The 22015-nt window shown below is 41.6% G+C and overlaps 1 protein-coding gene across 4 annotated transcripts in view; it reads right to left on the reverse strand.

Moving 5' to 3' along the window:
• Positions 1–5352: 5352 nt before the first annotated feature.
• Positions 5353–22015, reverse strand: part of FGFR3 (fibroblast growth factor receptor 3) — a 90539-nt gene continuing 73876 nt past the window's right edge. For 2 of the 4 annotated variants that reach the window (XM_088454993.1, XM_088454991.1), the window contains exons 10-18: positions 20734–20879; positions 20531–20652; positions 20322–20432; positions 18282–18472; positions 16947–17069; positions 14039–14109; positions 11716–11853; positions 11396–11501; positions 5353–8839 (exon numbers count right to left, since the gene is read on the reverse strand). In XM_088454993.1, coding sequence (XP_088311119.1) covers positions 8675–8839; positions 11396–11501; positions 11716–11853; positions 14039–14109; positions 16947–17069; positions 18282–18472; positions 20322–20432; positions 20531–20652; positions 20734–20879 — 1173 coding nt within the window. In that variant the 3' untranslated portion in view covers positions 5353–8674. Of the gene's footprint in view, positions 8840–11395; positions 11502–11715; positions 11854–14038; positions 14110–16946; positions 17070–18281; positions 18473–20321; positions 20433–20530; positions 20653–20733; positions 20883–22015 lie in introns of all 4 variants that reach the window. The other 2 variants (XM_088454992.1, XM_088454990.1) reach the window with 1 other exon arrangement.

A 22015-nucleotide genomic window follows, 5' to 3' on the forward strand; every position in this document is an offset into this window, starting at 1 on the left:
TACCTAGGAGACCCTGGACTCACATCGCCATGAATTTCATTGTTGATCTTCCAGTATCTGCTCGATGTTCTGTGATCAGGACTGTGGTGGACCATTTTCAAAATGGCACACTTCATACCTTCTCCGAAGTTACCCTCTGCCAAAGAACTCTCTGGCCTGTTCTTCCAACACATCTGTCACCTGCACATCTTACCGATGGATAATGTGTCGGATCGAAGAACGCAATTTGTGGCACAGTTCTGGAGAACCTTCTGTGCTTCCTTGGGCACTGACCTTTCTTCTACCATCCGCAATCTAATGGGCAAACTGAGCGTGTTAACCAGTGTCTGTAGCAATACTGTATTTACGCTGTTATGTCTCCAAGTGTCATATTGACTGGGTGTCCCATCTACCGCTTGCTGAGTTCGCTTTCAAAACCTCGTGCCATTCAGCATCTTCAGTGTCTCCATTCTTCTGTGTCATGGGCCAACATCCCAGAGCAAATTCTTTCAACTCCAGTTCATCAGTTTCGCCTTCAGTCTCTCGGCTCCGTCATATTTGGAGCAAGGTCCATCAAAGCCTTCAGAAGGTCTCTCTCCGCTCCAAAAGATCTGCTGACAAACATATAAGGTCGTGTATGTTTAGGAAGGGCGATTTGGTTTGGCTCTCCACAAAGAACATTAAGTTTTGCCAGCCTACTCAGAAGTTGGATCCGAGGATCATTGGCCTATTCCACATAATTTCTCAGATGAATCCGGTAGCTTTCAAGCTTGAATTACCCAAGTCTCCCTGTATCAACAACACCTTCCATTGTTCCTTGTTCAAACCGGTCTACAGTTCAGTCAAGTTTAAGCCCAAGTTTCCATCTAGGCCTGCTTCAGTTGTGGTCCACGGTCAACTCGAATTTGTGGTGAAAAAGATCTTGGACTCTAAAATTTCCAGGGGTCATCTGCATTTCTTGGTGCACTGGAAGGGTTATGGCTCGGAGGAGCGCTCTTGGGGTCCTGAAAGTGCTCTACATACTCCCAGGCTGAAGAGACTTTTCTTCTGAGATTTTCCGGAGAAACTGGGTTCTGGGGGGCTCTTCCACCCCGCATAAAAGGGGGGTACTGTTACAAGTCGCGGTCACGACTTGTCTCCCTCTATCAGTTTACCTTCTCATGACGCTGTTGTTCCAGTTCCCTCAGTTGCTAGGCAATCTGCACGCCTCAGGAGATCACGTGTTATCCACAGCATGGCGTGATTGGTTCCTCCTGCTGTTTGTGCATGCTGGCCTTTATGCCACCTCGCCGACTATAGTGTTCCTGTAGGTTCTCTCAGCTCAGCTGCATGGTCAGCATTCTGATTCTCCTCGTGGTGGTGTATTCTGGTTCTCCGGCTTCCATGCTGCCACCGGCTCCCAAGCGTCTCCATCGGCTCCTTAGCCACACCAGCAGCTTCCGAGCTGCCGCCGGTTCCCAAGCCTCTCCATTGGCTCCCTAGCCGCACCAACAGCTTCTGTGCTACCACCGGCTCACCAGCCTCTCCATCGGCTCTCAAAGCCGCATCGCAAGTACACAAAGTTGGGTACCGGCTCTCAAGCCACACCATCGGCTCTCAAAGCCATATCGCGAGTACACAAAAGTTGTGTACCGGCTCTCAAGCCACACCATCGGCTCTCAAAGCTGCATCGCAAATACACAAACTTGTGTACCAGCTCTCAAGCCATACCATCGGCTCTCAAAGCTGCATCACAAGTACACAAACTTGTGTACCAGCTCTCAAGCCGCACCATTGGTTCTCAAAGCCACATCTAAAGTACACCCACTTATGTACCGGCTCCCTAGCTGCACCATTGGCTCTCAAAGCCATATCTCTAATACACCAACTCCCGCTACAGGCTCAAAGCCACACCATCAGCACCTTAGCAGCACTATCGGCTATCAAAGCCGCAACATTTGTACCCAAACTCCTGCTCCCAGCTCTTAGCTGCACCACCGACTCCCAAGTCGCTTCATAAGCCACATCATCGGCTCCCAAGCCGAAACACTGACTGTACCAATTTCTGCTGTTCCCTCTCACCTCCAGATCCCATAGTATATTTGTGTGAACTGCTACTACCCCGATACCAGGTGGTCACCGAAGTACTGGTGATCATTTATAGATATAAGGAAATAACAACTGGCTGTTAGTGGTGGAAGACCTCGCTAGCCTGGGTTCTATGGAGTTCACACGGAACAAGCTTTGGGATTCATAACAGGTATTTACAACAGAATAGTCAGACTATTTACATGTTATAAGCAACAGGTTGCAATTACTATTATTCTTATTATAAATGAATTTATATATATATATATATATATATATATCTATCTATATATATATTTTAATAGTGAATTGATGTGTGGGGTGGGATGCATGGCGCAAGCATGCGATGTCCGCTGGAAATCGCATACTTGCCTGCGTTGGTAATGCTGGTATGCATGATGATCCCCACAAAGGAACACACAGTCGGTAAGAGCGGCCCTTTGCAATGGAGGGACTTCTGGGTCTATGACCCAGAAGCCCCTCTGGCATCCTTCTGCGCATGCGTGGTGTTTTCATTCATATCAGAACTCTGGTTTATTAGATCACACTAATATAATCTATATGTCTAGTGATTAGGGCATGTTGGGGGTGTAGTGTCCTATGACTGTATAGAGTGTAATAGAATTGTATTATGATCACATCCAGTGGTCAGGTCATCTTGGGGATGTAGCGTCATATGTTTATATAGTGTGTAAAAGAATTGTGTTGTGATCATGCCTAGTGGTCAGGACATGTAGGAGGTGCAGTGTCATATGTCTGCGTAGAGAATTTTAGCATGATCACTACCAGTGCCACTGTTGTTATAAAACTGTAGTGCCTCATGACTGTATTGTGTTAGATCCAAATTCACAGATTTCCCAGTTCTATAGCAAACAAAATAAAATAATAAAAAAAACATTGGCAAGTATGAAATTACCATAATTTTGGATTTAAGTAAGAAGCTAGGATTTTTAAAAGACATTTTATATTTTGTCTACATCACATGCGATGTCATGAACTGAAACATTTTTCTTTTCATGAAATTAAACAGCTATGCAATGTACATTGGCATCCATACCCTTTATTTTGGCCTGCAGGGGAAAAAAGTTCAAAGCTAGAGCAAATAAAATGTTTCAGCATCTTTGTACTGCTCTGTGAACCTGGAACATGCTATTTTTAGAATGTTATTCTAGGCAGAATTGTGACACCTTTAGATGTCAAAACAAATTATATCATATTGTTTATTACATTTGACATTGTGCCCATTCAAATAAGTGGTCTCCTTTATAATGGTGACCATGTCCTATAGATAGTTATATAATTTCCTCCTACGCTACTGATAAGCAACAAAATTTGTGAACTTTATACAAAATTAAAAATTTATATTTGTTCAAAGCCAATATATTTCTGATTTAATTTGGAAATCTGGACACTTGCTAAGGAGAGATACTGGGTGGGGTTCTTTCGGCTAATTCCCAGCTTTACTCTTTTAAATGTAGATTTGGTTCTCAGCACCTCCAATTTTCAGGGTTATTACACTTTATTCTATAACCTCATTCCTTTAAAAAACAAACAAACAAAAAAAAACCCATTAATTCAGCTGTGAAATTCACACAGGGTTAGCAAAGTTGTCTCCCTATTTATTCTATTACAATTCAACCTTTCATATTATTCTTATAGTCCGTCTCAGCCAATCACAAAACATTAAAGTGGCCCATATAACCTGCAATTAAAATTAGTTTTATAGACTAAAGTAGCTACAAATCCCTACGGCTAACCCCTAAATCAGCACCTATTCTAAACAGCGTATATGTTCTGTATACACTTACACTACCGTTCAAAAGTTTGGGGTCACTTAGAAATTTCCTTATTTTTTAAAGAAAAGCACTCTTATTTTCAATGAAGATAACATTAAATTAATCAGAAATACACTCTACACATTGTTAATGTGGTAAATGACTATACTAGCTGCAAACATCTGGTTTTTATAGGAATATCTACATAGGTGTATAGAGGCCCATTTACAGTAACCATCACTCCAGTGTTCTAATGGCACATTGTGTTTGCCAAGCGCGTAAGAATACTAATGGATGATTAGAAAACCCTTGAGCAATTATGTTAGCACAGCTGAAAACAGGTTTGCTCATTAGAGAAGCTATAAAACTGGCCTTCCTTTGAGCTAGTTGAGTATCTGGAGCATCACATTTGTGGGTTCGATTATACTCTCCAAATGTCCAGAAAAAGAGAACTTTCATGTGAAACTCAACAGTCTATTCTTGTTTTTAGAAATGAAGGCTATTCCATGCGTGAACTTGGCAAGAAACTGTACATTTCCTACAACGGTGTGTACTACTCCCTTCAGAGAACAGCACAAACAGGCTCTAACCAGAGAAGAGAAGTGGGAGGCCCGAATGCACAACTGTTCAAGAAGACAAGTACATTAGAGTCTCTAGTTTGAGAAATAGACGCCTCACAAGTCCTCAACTGGCAGCTTCATTAAATAGTACCCGCAAAACGCCAGTGTCAATGTCTACAGTGAAGAGGCAATTCCGAGATGCAGGCCTTCTAGGCAGATTGGCAAAAAAAAAGCCATATATGAGACTGGAAAATAAACGGAAAAGATTAATATGGACAAAAGAACACAGACATTGGACAGAGGAAGATTGGAAAAAAGTGTTATGGACAGACGAATCGAAGTTTGAGGAGTTTGGATCGCACAGAAGAACATTTGTGAGACGCAGAACAAGTGAAAAGATGCTGGAAGAGTGCCTGACGCCATTTGCAAAGCATGGTGGAGGTAATTTGATGGTCTGGGGCTGCTTTGGTGCTGGTAAAGTGGGAGATTTGTACAAGGTAAAAGGGATTTTAGATAAGTAATGCTATCACTCCATTTCGCAACACCATGCCATAGCCTGTGGACAGCACTAGTACCATTTTTGAAACCCAACAAATTTGATATATAAAGTCTGTTTAATAAATCTGCACCCAACACCATAATCGGTCAGTAGCAGTTTGACAGTTACCTGGCATAATTTATTACTCTGTGCAATTAGGGTTTAGATGTTCAAATTGGTTTCAGGCTGGACTAGCCCCCTTCACTTTAGTATTATTTATACTTGGGCATGTTGGGGTTGGATGAGATGGAATCAAATATTCTAATGCACCAATTGGCTACATCTTAAACTTCAACCCTTCCACATAGGAGTGTAACAACTTTAGAAGAGCAAAGGCAATTGGTGTTCTGATTGGTCCTTATCCCAAAACACCTAAAAGCAAAATGAGCTAACAAATAAGACCTTAACGTAAAAATGTCCACACATTAACAAGTCATGTTTATCTTTATTGTTTTGGTAAAAGTTATGCTTGCCAAGTTAACAAAAAAAAAGCAGAATGAAACTTGGTTTGGTGTTTTACAACTCCACACTAGCAGCACAAGCCAGATATAATTTCATCAAATAAAACCAAACTCATTTTCTAACAGAATCCAGCTACTGCATGAAAACCTGCGGAATGCAAATTTATTCAGTATAAAATGTAAGAAAAATTCAGCTTCACTTAGCTTGTAAAGATAGTTCTTTCTATAAAACTATATAAGCGTTCAATAAGAAAAATGTTAATTCAAAGTCTACAACAGATACATCTTGTAAAAACTCAATAAATTATATATATATTTATAAATTTATAATATCTAGTGACATTTCAATCCATGCACAATATTGTACATTTTTTAAATTTCATTACTGGAAAAAGAAAGTGTGTTAGGTACTCGGAATGTACACAATTTGCAGACATTTGTAAGAAAATACCTCTCTTAAATTAGAACAAAAACTTATTTATAATGTTTTCAAAAGGTATGGCGGACAACCTGAACATTACAGAGTCTTACTTTACTCTTTATTGTGAACGAGTGCTCTGTATTAAAAAAAGAAAAAAAAAGAAAACTAAACACTGTACCTGCCTATAACTTCTGAAACAATGGCACAAAATGTATATCCTGCTTCATGATATAATAAATCAAATTGATCAAACCAGTGCTTTAGTCACTCGCATGCCAGCTATGTTTCAAACTAATTGTTTTGCACATTGGTAATTTCAAAGCATGCCATTAAAAATAAAATTAATTATTGGACAGACACTGGTATTTTATATTTTTTTATATATTTATAAAAAAAAAAAGCAGACAGAAAAAAAAAATGTACATCTGTTTTGCGTACCCAGCCAATTAAGTCATCCAATGGTAGAAAAAAAAAAAATTCGAAAGGCTTTTTGGCTGTTTATAGAAGACAAAAATACATTCACATTAAAAGGTAAGAAAAAAAAGGTGACTTCTGTACTAAATGAATTTGAAACAAATTTTAACAAAACTATTTTATAATCTTATTTAGAAAATGCGTTTATTGCAAGACAGTATAAATTTATTTTGTTTCATTGTAGTCTGGAACAAAATAAATACTGTATAAACAGCATTGAAGACAATTTTCATGACCTTGAGATGTTAATCAAGAACAACGAGCACTTTAATACCAATTATAGATTAGTGTGGAAATGGAAAAATATTCAGAAATGCTAATAGGAATGTCTTGTACAATATTAGTTCTTTGATAATTATTTTCCCATACTCTCATAATAGCTTCCCCTTTGACAATAAAAATGTGACCATTTTTCACACATTACATGAGGATACAAATTAGATCAATATAAATTAGAGAACTCTTTTTGAAAGCTGATGTAGATGATTTCCTTTTCAATGCTGCACTGCCCTTCTCTACCAAACAGCAAATATATACATATACATACAATCATATAATGCAGCTAATTAAAAAGACTATACATTTTTTTTACACTTTCAGATATTTGAATAAAACGCATAAAAAAAAGACACACAATAATTAATGCAGAATATAATTTCTCTGGACTGTTAATAAGTTAAAATTTAAAATCTGTGAATGTATGATGTTTATAATAGAAGCTACAACTATGTAAGCAAAAGATCATATAGGTTAATAAAGTCTATAAATAACTTTACAAATATACAAGTTAAAGAAAAATAACAATTTTTAAAACAAAACTGTGACCATATAAAATTATATAATTCACCAGATCAGTGTTATCCCAGATTGCAATGATTTTAAAAGGTGGTTTCACACAGGCGCTATGAACGCTTGCATTATTACAGCTAGGAAAATAGCTAGCATTCAAGGCGTCCCTCTGACACTACTCTAACATGGGAATACCATACTCTGAGCAGATTGCTGAGTATATCAGTATTTTGTTTTATACAATTCAGATTTTGTTTTCTTTTTATATACAATAATTATTTTTATGTACATTCTAATTTGTAACAAACTGTTTTGAAGTAGACTGAACACCTCTGCTTTCAGGTATAACATTTAAGTGCGATTTAAATATTTTTTTTTATTTTGAAAAGTGAAACGCGTAACTTAAATATCCTATATTTTTCCTGAAGTTATGTAAAGTCTAAAAGTAGAGCTGCTACCATCATCTGCTGTGGGTAAAAAAACAAGCCTCAGTTTACCCTCAATAACAGCTGATGAGTCACTGGTTACTTAATCTTGGTTTAAGGAGAGGTTTTATAATGGGCAAAGCACATAGCACCACCACTGCACTAAAATAGTATCCAAACATATGTTTATAATTCAAGTGACGTCTCTTAATAGCAACAGGATCAACTTTGTTTTAATAAACCTGTTTGCCTATAAAATATAACTAATTTAGCAGTGACCACTCTCTTTTAATACAAAGTACACTCTGCAATGGCAATACTCTATTGTCATTTAAAGAAGATGTCTAATAGATTACAAGCTACAGCAAATTAATGTGAATATTACAAGTGGAGTTTGATATTTTTAGCTAAATCATATGAGGTTGGGATTTTTTTTTTTAATAAATAGTAAAATAATGCAAACTACATATTTAGCCCAAATCTCATACACACCAAAAGTTTCCAAACAATGTAAGAGGCGCTTTAAATTCAAACAACTTATTTAAATCATTGCACGGCCATCTGGGTCCTTCCCCGCTACAGTGCTTGCTGCTCCACAGGAAGTGCGGGGGTGACAAATAAGGAGACCCCTCGCGCACCTCTACCAGTTCTGCATGTAGCCAATAACAACCACCGTGTTAATGCCACCTCTGAAACAAGCAGCTTTTCATTTTCTAGTTTACAGATTATATTTTTGCAAAAAACATAATTTAAGAGCAAATTTTTGAAGGTAACCTTGTTCCCTGCAAGCAGATTAGCTTTTGAAATCTACTAAAAAAAAAAAAGGTTCAAATTGCATTTAAAGAACAAAACAAAAAATTTAAAAAGTTCATAATTTTTACAGATGTGTTCTCTCATGCATTGGATTTTCTCCTAGCATTGCAGGCACAGATTGGTTGCTCATCGGCGGATCACTAGAGGTCACAGTACGAAGAACCCTAGCATTAACATTCTTCTTTTCAAATATATATATTTTAATATAATTTTTTTTTGTTCTGTGTAACTTGGCACATAAGTTCCTTCAGGCCAAACAGTGCTTCTTGACTTCATATACAGCAAGTACTTTGTACGGCTCAAAAAACATCCGGAAGTCCTGTCCATACGCCTCTAGTCTACATTCTTCCCATGTGTGTATCCAGCTGAAAGTTATGTTCTGATGATGCCATTGTAATGCTGGTGCTTTGGAAGACACAGTTCTTCTGGGAGAATGTCATGCGCAAAGACTGAATCATCTCCTGACGAACAAGTGCTGTGACTGTCCTGGCACGCTGGTGAATACTGTTCAAATGGCACAGAGAGGTCAAGGTATTCCTAAAATAGAAGGTGAAAAAAAGCAATTACTGACATATTCGTGAATGGTTTTCAATCAAGATGTTTTGCTTGAATAAAGAAAAGCAAGTGGTTAATCGGCCATTTGGCCACTGGGTGGCAGTGTTCTATTGCTATCAACTTTTTAACAAATCTAACTTTATTACTGTATCATTCAGGGCCGTAGCTAGGGTACTACGGCCGGTGCCATCGCACAGGGCACCACAGGTGAGGGGGCGCTGTTTGGGCCTGTCAAATTTCTGTTTATTATCATTCTTGCTTGTAACTTCCTCTTATTTCATCCCCAGCATCTCCTGGCCTCTCCTATCTCTTCCCTGGCCCTTCCCCATGAAGCCATGGCCCTTTTTTGCGTGCGTTATGTCCCTTTGAAAAATGAGGGGGGCGCCAATGCTCTTTCTGGCACAGGGCACCAAAAAGTCTAGTTACGGCTCTGGTATCATTTACTAGTAAATACAAGATTTAACGAGAGAAGCAATGCTCAGAATATTTTTGACACTGACTTTTAATTGGAAATATACAGTAAAGTTAGACATATCTACGTTTACTACAGAATATAATTGATATCGGATCAGCCGACAACATGGCCGTCTCCAACGCAAGCGTCAGATCCACTCTAAAGAAAATGTCCATTGGATAGCTGCCCTGGTCAAGCATTGCGGCTAACAGGTCTGCAGCCAGTGGTTTAATATTAGTCAAAAGTAAATGACTTTTACGCTTAGTGACCTAATACATTTAATAAACCCATGATGTTATACTTTAACTTTAAAGATGAATTAGATTTTAGTTTTTGAGGAAAACTTATCTTTGATTTCACTAGAAAGTGTTCAGACCTCTGTGATCGATAGGAGCTAATCATTCGGACACAGAAAGGCAGACCGCAGATTTCAAAGTCACGTCATTCATTTCACACAAATTACTTCAATTAGGTGTAAGAAAACAAGGTGCCTCGGCCTCAGCACAGAGAGCCTTTGTGTCCTGGGGCTGGGGGAACGTTAGGATGCAGACCTGCAGCACGCACCGAGACAAACGGGGCTTGTAGACATTCTACAGAGAGTAACGATCAAGTGTTGCCGTGGAAATGGAGGGAGACTAATTAGATCAGGCCTAGGTACATATACTGCACACCAGTGTCCATTAAGGAAAGTAGGTAAGGACCTCACACACGTTGTAATACACAACAAGCATCTATTGTCTCTGCAAAATTCTTAGGACTCGGCAGATATACTGTTCTCTGTATGTATGAAACCCCCCTATGGCTGCGATTTTACAGCCACAGGAACTTCGAGGGTCCCATAGGGACATTCAATATTAAGCGTGTACTTATCAGTCAAATGGTGCTACAGCTGGAATACGCTGCATACAGGGTTGTGTGACAATCTTGGGCAGGATGCACTAACACAGTGCAGTACTTATCGCCAGTCACCGCATTTGTGCTGATCGCTTATGGACTAACATATGCGATCAGTACAGCAAAGGACAGCTCTTCTAATAAGAGCTGTCCTTTGCGATCTCCGCTGCGCGATGCGGTAGAAGCCCATAGGCTTCTATAGGGTACGCCATCGGAGACCCGGCGGCCAGGGTAATAGTACAAACGGAAAATGCGGTAAAACCTCGGAAACGGGGTTTTTACCGCATCTCACCCAAGGAAACAACAGAGCTCTCTATATACATTGTGCCACTCCAAGTATGTGGACACATTTTCGTTTGACTTCACAGGGTTCTAAAGAGATAAGACTCCATCCCAAGGTTAGGAAATGCAACATAAATATGTTCCAAAGCAATGTACTTTTTCGCCCATCGGAAAATAAATCAGACTATTCAAAAACCACCTAGCTGAAACAGCCAATAGCATTAAAACTATTGGCCACCAGACGCCAAAAAGCACTGCAGCAAGCCTGTAGGGGGTGTCACATGACTAGATAATAGGGGATCATGTGATCCTCACAACCGATCCAATCGTGGCATATCTTTGGGCAGGAACATGCACTGCTACAGTGTTTCCTGTCTGTGCTGTGACAGCCTGGACTGTCCTGAGCCCTTTAGTAATAGAAAGCGAATAAATTGGGAGCAGCTGGTGCTGTGTGCGCCAGGACTCGAGATATTAGGGGGCCAATTCAATTTGGGGTGAATTGCGGGTGGTGCAACGTTAAGTGGTAGTGTGACTATGTTAGCACGCCAGCAACGGAACACTAAATCACTTAGATTTTTACCCCAAATTGCGCATTTTAGCTCAAAGTCCCATAGAGGTGTGTATTAAAATGCATGATTTAGGGGCTGCTGAAAGTGCGGCTAATGTGTGACTGCAATCGAGGAGGTTGGGGCAGAGATTTATAATACGGTGCAAAGAGCATCGATGTGCTGTAACCCATAGCAACCACCTTATTAAAAAAGTATTGTGTTGCCAGTGCAATGAAAGCTTATAACTGAGCGACTGTCATGGCTTACGGCGCATAGGTGCTACTTGCACACCGTTATTGTACCAGTCCTTCTGCCAGGGTTGGAGAAGATCTTGCGTAATGGATAACACATGGCACTTACATCAGTAGATGTTAGAGTAAGGGCACGGTCTAGGTCTTCAACGAGCTGCTTGAAGGTCGGCCTCTGTGATGGGACAGCATGCCAGCACTCTCTCATTATCATGTACCTGGCAGAAAGAAAGTGAAAGTGGCAGATGAATGACCACCCTAATTTACAGACACGACCACTCGCAAAGCAGACCAGACAGGCACACTGTGGCTCTTTAGTAGGCCGTGGAACTACAAGATCCAGCAAGCAAGAAGTCACGTATCCCCACAAGCCTAACACAATTCAACACACAGTCCCACAGCGGATGGAGACATCAGAGAGCAGTGACTTACAGCTCGTGGGTGCAATTGGCTGGCTTGTCCATCCGATGACCTTCCTTTAAGAGTTTAAATAGTTCTTCTACTGGGATCCCAGGGTACGGAGAACCCCCCAGTGTAAAGATCTCCCACAGCAGCACTCCGAATGACCATCTGGGAATAGAAATAGAGATTTAATATTCACAAGCTACTCTTCCCCTGCTACTCTTTGTTAGGGAGGAGGGAGCGGAGTATTGGTGTGCAGCCATGCACAGATAACTCTAGTAGAACTAATTGCCTGGGCCATTTTACTAGTTACTTGGAGAACTCTGCTTATCCCACTCATTTGCAAAGAAAGCCGGGCACCACATCTAAACCTGCAACTGAGCATTTAATCAGACAAGTGACAGCTCATCCATTACCTCCAGCCCCTCTTTGTTGGGACTTCCACTGACACTGCTGAATGGAACAAATCAAATTATTCATGCACTAACTGGCCGGGCTGGAACACAGCACCATGGGGCATGAATGGGGCAGAGCGATACCTAGCTATTGGCTAGAACCAGCGATTCAAGAGTCAATGAAAAATAATTAGAGACAGGACGCCTCCTGAATATTAACAGGTTAATGCTAACTGAATGGATGACACACATAAGGCTACGGTAAGACAGTCCCTGCCTTCTCTGCTCATCACGTCTCCTTTGCAGCCATGTTTTTATTTCTCTGACGAATTACAGAAGTGGTTTTAATCATGTGAGATATTTGTAATTATGCTAACGCTTCTCTTATTTTGGCCCTTGAACTTTGCAACTTTATGTGTATACACTACATGGCCAAAGGTAAATGGACAACCGAACATCACACCCATGTGCTTGTTCAACATTCCTTTCCAGCACCATGTGTACCCCATCGCGCGAGACACATAATGAGACTACGATACTTCGCCACGGGTAGTGTACTTTTTCCTTATATAGTGTACTGGGCATTTAGGATTAGCATTTTAGTTGCAAAGGAACGGCTATAAAGGTTCAAATTAAACACGATGCGTGGCACGAGGCATAGCGCGGCTCATTCTCATCTTTGGCCTTTTTTACACAGGTTAGCCTCTGAGGCGCACGCAGTAGCTGCATGCAATGCTAGCTACTGTGCGACCCACTCTTCTGGGAAGGCTTGCCACAAGATTTTGGAATATGGCTGCAGGCATTCGTTGGGCAACAAGAGCATTAGTGATGTTGGGCACTGATGCTGGGTGATAAGGCCTCGCTCACAGTCAACTTAATTCATCCCAAAGGGGTACAATGGGGTTGAGGTCAGGGCAGGCCAGTCACATCCCATGCACTAATGTTTTGATGGATCTTGCTTGCACACAGCATTATCATGTGGAAACAGGAGAGGGCCTTTCCTTAAACTGATGGACTAGAACTCATTGTAAGATCTCCCTTTTCTGGAACCAAGGGGCCCAGGCCAAACCATGAAAACCAGCCTCAGGCCATTATTCCTCCACACATTTTGGGCAGAAACCGTCTCCTGAAACCCAGATTCGTTCATCCCACTGCCAGATATGTTCCCACTGCTCCCATAGCCATGCACTGGACACCACCTTTTGGCGTGGGGATCATGGACTGGCCATGCTGAGGCACACAAGCCTCAGATCACAATGCTCAGTGCCAAACAGTCCTTGTGCCAGTGCTGCTACTAGTGGTGGTTTGGAACTCGGCAGTAACCGTTAAATCAATCGTTATTCTTGCTGCTTGAAGTTTCCACTACAGGACAACCCTTACACATGACCGAGGGCAGCTCCCGGTATGGCAGAAATGTGATGAGTGGTCCGGTCACATCGGTGGCACCCTATGACGGTGCCACGTTGAAAGTCACTGAGCTCTTTGTTACGACCCGTACTACAGCTAATATTTACCCATGGAGGTTGCATGCTGGACGTTACACAGCCACTAGCAAATGTGTGTGGCTAACGACCACACACACTAATTAGGAGAAGTCCACACACTTATAACAACGTAGTGTAATTCATTGGTTTACATTTTAAATACAGATTTGAATGCTTATAACAGAAAAACAGTTAAGAGCAAATATTCCATTATTTAAAAAACAAAACAAAAAAAACACTACAATAATATGGCCGAAATAAATGTTAAAAAACGATGTCACTAGCTGCACATGAACAGTGATTTCGGCCTACAAAATGGCCGCCGCCCCAGTCACTGAAATGCCATTAGTCTATGTTTAAGTCAGCATATTAATTTAATAATGAAATAAACCAGGTTTGTTTGTTTTTTTCACTGCAATGTGCTTAGGACCAGACTGCATTTTTGTGTCTGTGAGGGAAGGTGCTAATCCTTACACATCGCTCTGGTGGGTGTAGACGCGGTCAAACAAAGCTTCCGGAGCCATCCATTTCACAGGCAGCCGACCCTGTAATTGGGAAGACAAAGAGAGACACTGCCATCAGCACAAATTGCGCAGCCCCATCGTCACCGTCCTATCTTCCCTCCTAATCCACCCGTCTACAACATTCACTGGTGACCGCTGACTTCAGCTGCCTCCTGGGTAAAAAGACTGGCAATGGGTAAACATTCCAAATAACAAGGGGGTCTCCCCCCCTTCCCATCCCATCCTGTAAAACATTAATCCGTGAGGGCTCATCATCCCTGCGTGCAATCCCCTGCCAGTATCTATCCAGCCGACATTTACCACAAAAGAACAAAAACAACTATTCAATACCAGGCACCACTTTGGGAACCGTCTAGAGGAGTAATAATGTACTGTGCTCGTGATAATAAATGGGAATATTAGGCTTTGTATATATATATTTTTTTTAAATAAAAGATTCCTGCATTTATAAGTTACAATAATACATATATTCACCAATATATAATTTACATAATATCTCTTCTGTCGTCCAGGCAGAGGTCATAGTCTTGATAAATATCAGATGAAATGTCATATTTAGCTGAATCATATATCCTTCAGCTACAAATAATAATATCCTATTTGTCAGTGTAAGGGAACACACAAAAGTTCTCCATTAGATTTCAAGGAGCACTTCCAGTAATATTTTGGCTCCACAATAGGCACCGAGACATCCAATCACTCAACGGTGACACCCGAGGGAAAGTTTCCAGGTGTCTTTTCTTTTCATCATTTTCTTTTGAGGACCAAATCACTGCTCAAATATCACCACCTGAGCAGCCTTAGGCAAATATATATACATATCATGCCTATTAATCCGGATGGAATCGGTATGGAATCCCGGCTGCCGCATGGCCGGCAGTGGCAGCCCGACAGATAAGCAGAGCCCGGCAGCGGAAGCCCGACAGCGCTGGAAATCCCAATCGTCCCTAAGGCAAGTATAAACTAACCTAATCTAACCCCCTAACCCTCCTTAGGGGTGCCTAATCCTACACACCCCCCCCAAGTGCCTAACCCTAATCCCCCCCTTCCCCGCTGCCTAAACCTAAGTACCCCAGGAGGGTGCCTAACCCTAATCTCCCCCCGGGGGGGCCTAACACTAACCCCCCCCCTTCCCCTAGCCTAACCCTAACCCTCCCAGGGGGGTGCCTAACCCTAAGTCCCCCCCGGATGCCCTAAACCTAACCCTCCCCCACCCCGCGGCTGTCCGCTCGCGGCGCCAGGCATCCCTCCGATTGGGATGCCGGGCGCCGGTCTCCCGGCGTCAGGTAAATGACAGGCGTCTAGGTTTAGACGCTGGTCATTTATCCCACGCCGGGATAAAGCAGCCGGGTTTCCCGACAGCATACCATCCGGATGATAGCAGAGGTCTAAAGGCCCCCATACATCAGCAATCTAAAAACCACAATCGAACAATTTGAAGATTTATTGCCCGATCTTAGGATTTCCCAATCAAACAATCTGCGCCCATACACTACAAATCTTTTTCAGTGATTTGCAGATCGATTGCAGCAAACACAGATCTGCCAATCTTGAAAGGCCCATCCTTTTACTATTAACGGTCTGCAAATCATGTCCATACACTAGCAATCTACAGCCCCAATCCATCTGCGAAATCCAACATGTTGGACAATCTGTCTTAACAATTCCAATCACTTTTTGGTTGCGATCTGTGGAGCCCATACATTGCAGATTTATATACACAATCGATTGCAAATTGCAGAATTGCCACAATCGATTGCTGATGCATGGGGGCCTTAACTCTGGGAGGCAACAGAATGCCAGTGGGGGTGCTAAGAGGGGAGATGGAATGCTGGCACCTTTAGTCCTCGCTCTCTGTAGCATTACAAAGGCAGCGGATAGTCATTAACCTGCCCCTTCAAGTCGGGGATGAAGAGGGGAGTCTTAATTGGGATTGGTGGGTGAGGAGGGAGTATGATCTTGTCCCAGAGGTTTGGTGTGTGGGCAATGCAGGGGTGGGATATATATATATATATATATATATATATATATATATATATATAATATATATATGTATATATATAAATTTAAGCGCTAGGGACAAAGTTCCAGCAAGATTACAAATCCGCAAACTACACTGGAATAATGTACAAATGTATAGATTATTAAACGTAATTTCATGGTATGGCTATAAACCAAAACACAAATCCATAAAATCCAGTTATTTCAAGCAAACACAGGGCCTGATTCAGAGCCGCTCGTAAGCGGCCGCTCGTTCGCTCTGAGCGATGTTCGCACAACTGCGCATGCGTATGGGTCGTAATGCGCATGTGCCAACCAGTCATTGCGGTCGGAAATCGTGCGCTCGCAAAACAGCGAGGGGCTGCTAATTTGAGTGAAAGAATGTACCGTTTGTGGGTGGTAACAGGGGAAGGTGCTTGAAAACGGGGGAGTGGAGATCCGAACACAGGCGTGCCAAACGGTCAAAAGGGCGTTTAATGGGAGTGCATAATTAGTAAAGGAGCGTCATCGACCACGTCACTTGGTTGTCTTTTAGCCTGAACTGCTCGCAGTGATAGCGGTAAGAAAAACCTACCGCAAGCACTGCGAGCGGTTCAGATGCCTTTCGGTGTACCCGATTAACCTAATAAATACCGGAGATGACGTGTGATGCGAACGGCCAGGGGGAGTCTTTACATTTTTCGTTCGCTCGCTCAGACATAGAGGCGTCAACAAACCACAAAGAGCGAGCGCTCAATTTAAATAGACGGCCCCTTTTTTGGAACGACCGTCCGCAAATAGGGTCCGGCTCTGAATCGGGCCCACAGTCAGGATCTTCTGCTCTGTTATAAATAGGTATAAAATCTGCTGGCACTCACATTTGTGGTCTTCTTATAGTAGTCTATGTTGTGAATGTCTCTGGCCAAGCCAAAATCGGCAATTTTCATCACATTATCATCGGTAACCAGCACGTTCCTGGCCGCCAGGTCCCTGTGAATGCACTGCACGGGAGAAAAACACAATGTATGAGGCCGTCTGCCCCGGCAGATGGGCGCACTAACAAAATACAGGATGAAGTTGTCACTACGACATAGATCAGTCAATATTTCTCTATACTTCCTCTTTTATTTTTCTTGGCTAGAGCAGATGTGGTGAGACTATAGTAAGTGATGAGCCGTACATCGTTCTCCATCATTTAATGCCCAATGATTGAACGAGCCAATCTGGTTTTGTCGACACCAGGCCTTCAGATGCACTGACAGTTACAGTTCTCCAGGCACCTTGGCCTGGAAAACACGGTGACTACTGGTACAGTACCAGTGAAGTGAGTATCCAGGGAACAGTAGGGGATACCTAGGGCAAAAACTCTTGCACTGGTCTAGATCAGGTTGTCTTAATAATTTTGCTCTTGTAGGTTATGGTAAAAGTCATTGAGTTTTTACAATTCGCACAATTAGCCTTGCCGCCAGCATATGCGCTGTAATATAGAAAACCTCAGGCGATATGTGTTATTGATGTCCCAGCCCTTCACACTCTCCCTGCGGTGTGCTCCAGCAGAGGACAAAAGGTGGATAGAACTGTCTGCATTACCAGCCCCCTCCCAAAGCTTTCTGTTCAGACCATGGTCCCAAATGATGGATGCGGCGTTTACAAAATAGGTTTACTGTACTGCTCTGTTTATCACCGGCTCATCGAGGGAGCGCGTTAGGATAAAAACAAAGTGCTGACAACCCACTGTATGGTCTGTGTCCATTATTAGAATGATTAAGCCACACTTGCAAAACATTATCTAGCTTCGGTGCATCTTAATCTGTGCCCAAAGCGATATAACGCCAGAGTTTGGTACCTTTATTAGCTAGCTGAGAAGGTGCAGATAATGAGCTTTCAAAATTATTTAGGACACTTCACCAAGCATGATGGGGTTACTAACACAAAAACACCAATGCTTAATGGAAACCGTGATAGATACGGGATACAGCTTGCAGTGGCTGAGCTGTAAGCTTAGTTTTAAATGGCAATAAAGGACAAGGGACAATTACGAGATCGGATCTTTTCTGTAAGCTGAGAAATACAATATTTTTATTAGTTATAGTAATATATTGATGGGACACCACTTCTATGGGAATGACAACAAAACGATCGGAAGGTGAGCATACTCTTTAGCAAGAGGACCCTGACAATTGGTGAAGGAACCATACTCAACGTAAACATACTTTTTGAGACGCCAGATATTCCATCCCGCGGGCGACCTGGTAAGCGCAGGAGACCAAATCTTTGAAAGTCAGCTGCTCGGCGGGGATCTTGCACGTGTCAAATGAATAGTCCATTCCGGGGGGACGACGAGCTCTTAGATACTCCCTAAGATTCCCTTTTGATGCATATTCCACCAAGACATAGAGAGGACCTACAACAGAAGAGGAGTTGGGAGGAACAACAGATTACACCCCATATGTAACCACATATCATACTACTACGTATGGGGTATCACCAAGTCTGCATCTTCTCACATGAAACAATCTATGGGATTTGTATAAACACAGCCCTCGTTCTATGAGAGTGTAGAGCCGGTAGTGATACCATACAATTTCCCAAGTGAGGGCATTTTCAAGTGACTTTTCAAAAACAGTGATATTCTGCATTGTTCAGCCAACTTAAAAAAAATGTGTCTACACACACACACACACACACCAACTATCTACCACAAGTGATGTTTAAATCCACTCAGCCTAAAAATAACAAGCACCGCTATGGGACAAAACATTTTTACTATATCATGGTGAGGACATCATCAGCCCCACAATAGTATGGGAATTCGGGATTAAAAATATTTTAAAAATGGACTCTAAACCCTATGTTTGTTTTTTTATTTTCCTTTTGTCATTGTCTAATGTAAATATTTAGCGATACAGGCTTAAAAAAAAAGTATTAAGTTTCTACATACAACGTAATATACGCGTTTCACTAACTACAAACCACTCTGGTAGATTCAGGAGTTTCCGATTACTACTACTGCTAGGGGATGGGGGAGTTTCCTTCACATCAGAAGTTTTTCCTTTTAACACTGGTCTCTATTTTGTCCTACGAGGACGTTACAGTAGAATTCCAACTGATCGTAAATTCCAACCTAGTTACCGGGAATGCAGTGTGATTGACTGCTTGGCCGGCTGTTTAGACAGCACCTTGTTTACAAGATGTGCCTGATGATTCGGTTTCCCGGGAGGAGGATGATATTCTCTGTACAACGTCATCCACTAACTAGTGTACACATTACTTTCTCTTTGGCAGCGAAGCACCATGTTCTGCCACACTATTCCTGTAGCTGTACCTCGTTATTAAGCTGCTGCCTGGGACATATTACCAATGTTATTTTAAAGTCCAGGATTTCCTTTATTTCACATCATTTATCGAAATGCAAAGCAAGTGACCGGGAAGAGGCCTCCATGAAGAGAGAAGGTCATGAACTAAAGTTTCCTTCAGTTATTAAAATCCTCAGTTTTTAGACTGGGAAAAAAGTTTTGCATCCAGGAAGAAGCACCTGGAGGTGCGGACAAACAAATTCGTAGACCTGTTTTATGGTCTAGTCCATGTAGCTGAGGAGGCATTTGTCATCAGCGGGGCCAAAGGTCATGTTAAAAAGTGTCCACACCAATTACACATCGGGAGGTGGTCATTTTATGCACTAAACCAAACATCATGAGAATACAGCTGATCGATTCACTTTCTAATGAAAACTGGCTAAGGCCACACAATGGCCATGTCCATGGACAAAGGGAACACTTTAAGGACCAAGGACATCACTTAATTTTCAATAGTAATGTCTGATGCTCTCAATTTTTTTTTTTGGAGGGGAGAGGAAGGGAGAAGGATCCAAAGGTACATTTTTGTGTATTTTATCACACAGAGCCACTGTGAAGGCAAGATTTCTGTAGATGGAGATGCGTGAATGTTAACTATTCATACTGAGAACGGAAAGCACAAAATACATCTAACATTTTCGAGTTGAAGATATATTTACTAAACACCCTGCTCCCTCCCACATAAACACATAAGGGTCAATTCAATTAGGCATTCCTAAGTCGTGCCAGTGAATAATGGTACTGCCAAACTCCCCTATGGGGCTGTGCACAAAAATCCACAAGTCCAGGGCGAGATTGGCCCAAAGGTTTAGCTGCCGACGCAACGGCAACTCGCCCCCCCCCTCACTCTGAATTGACCCCATTCAATCTTTACAGCAGCCCTACAAACCTACATACCATCTTGCGTGCAGGCACCCAGGAGATTGATAATATTTTTATGCTTTCCGATCATCTTCATCATTTCCATTTCTGAGACTAGGTCTGAGAGGTCTTTATCGGTGGCATCATCTGCAAACCAGACGTAAGAGGAGATGTTCATCTTTAAGAAACAACCAAGACATGATGCTTACTTCGGAAAAACCTCCACAATGCCTTGCGTGACTGACCTTTCAACATTTTCACGGCTACTGTTGAGGCTTTGTTTGGCTTATCCTTATCAATACCGATCGCTTCAGCCATCACCACTTGGCCAAAGCATCCTTCACCCAATGGCTTTCCTAAGGTCAGTCTATCAGAGAGGGCACACATGTAAGTATTTGATGAAACAACTGATTGTAACAAAACGTTCATTGGAAGGACTCGTACGCACCGAGTTCTTGGCAATTCCCACTTAGGGTCAGCTGGCAGTCCGAGCTCCGAAACATTGGCTAACATCGTCCCATCTGTGGAGGACAAGTGGGTAATTCTCACCAGTGGGGTATTCGAATTCATTGAAGAATTGGACTCCAGAGACACCTGCTTAAATAAAGAAAATAAAGGTGCATTATTGTCGACTGCTGCGTTTATCTTAAACTATAAAAGACAAGAATAAAAGAAGGTAAAAGATTTATAGAAGAAAAAAACCAAAACAAAAAAAAAAAGTCTATTGAGACCTCTCTTGGGCAGGAAAGGGTTTAAAGTTTTCGGGATTTTTTTTTTCTGCAAGAATCTTATTGCCATCAAAATGTAAATTAAATAAACTCATCACCATAATTTTTTTCTCTGGCTAGGAATACATTTAAATGTCATTACTATCAATATAATGAGCACCACAGCATGTTCGGGGAATTGCGCACCTCCAAGGTTACTGGGATGACAACTAAGACACGGCAACATATGTTCTACAGTTCACTCCCATAGTGGCATCTGATCCCACAAAACAGAACACCGATTGATCGTATGGATAAAGGACCTGGTCAATTTATCCCACGCATCCGTGAGGAAGACGATGCAAATAAATAAAGCAGACACACGTTCGAGAAACCGCAGATGTGGACCAGTAAAAGAGAACACAACAGAGACATTTAGAACAGAGACATAATCATGAAGTCTTAAAGAGAAATACAGAAAATAAAGTCAAGTGCAACTATTTGTGGAATATGTTCAGTAAAATAAAATAGAAACTATAATATATATACAGTTGTGCCCTTATATTAAGGCTGAATCGAAAAAAACTGGAATTCCCCCAGAATATATATTGAATTTATTTGTTATCATCAGCAAAACAAGTTTGACAGACGAAATTACGTTACACAAAACACGCTAAAAAACATTGAAATAGCAATCCATGGTAAAGGTTGTTACAGACAGTTACACAAAATAATAGTCATGATTTAACTAAAGAGATACATTCATAGCATTCAGCATGCGCACAGCAGATGGAAGAAAACTAACCCTCAAGCGACTCGTACGTGCCCGTAGTACTCTTAACCGCTTTAAAGACGGAAGCTTATCAAAAGATTCATAAAAGGGATGGCTTGGATCCAATATGATACTCTTGGTTCTCTTTAGAACCCTAAGCCCATAAACATCATGAATAGCTGGCAACTGCACACCAATGATTTTACTAGCGGTCCTGTACACACATATATATATATATCACACACATATAT

Source organism: Taudactylus pleione, unplaced genomic scaffold (genome assembly GCF_031769625.1).
Source record: "Taudactylus pleione unplaced genomic scaffold, aTauple2 ptg000638l, whole genome shotgun sequence".
Lineage (NCBI taxonomy): Eukaryota > Metazoa > Chordata > Amphibia > Anura > Myobatrachidae > Taudactylus > Taudactylus pleione.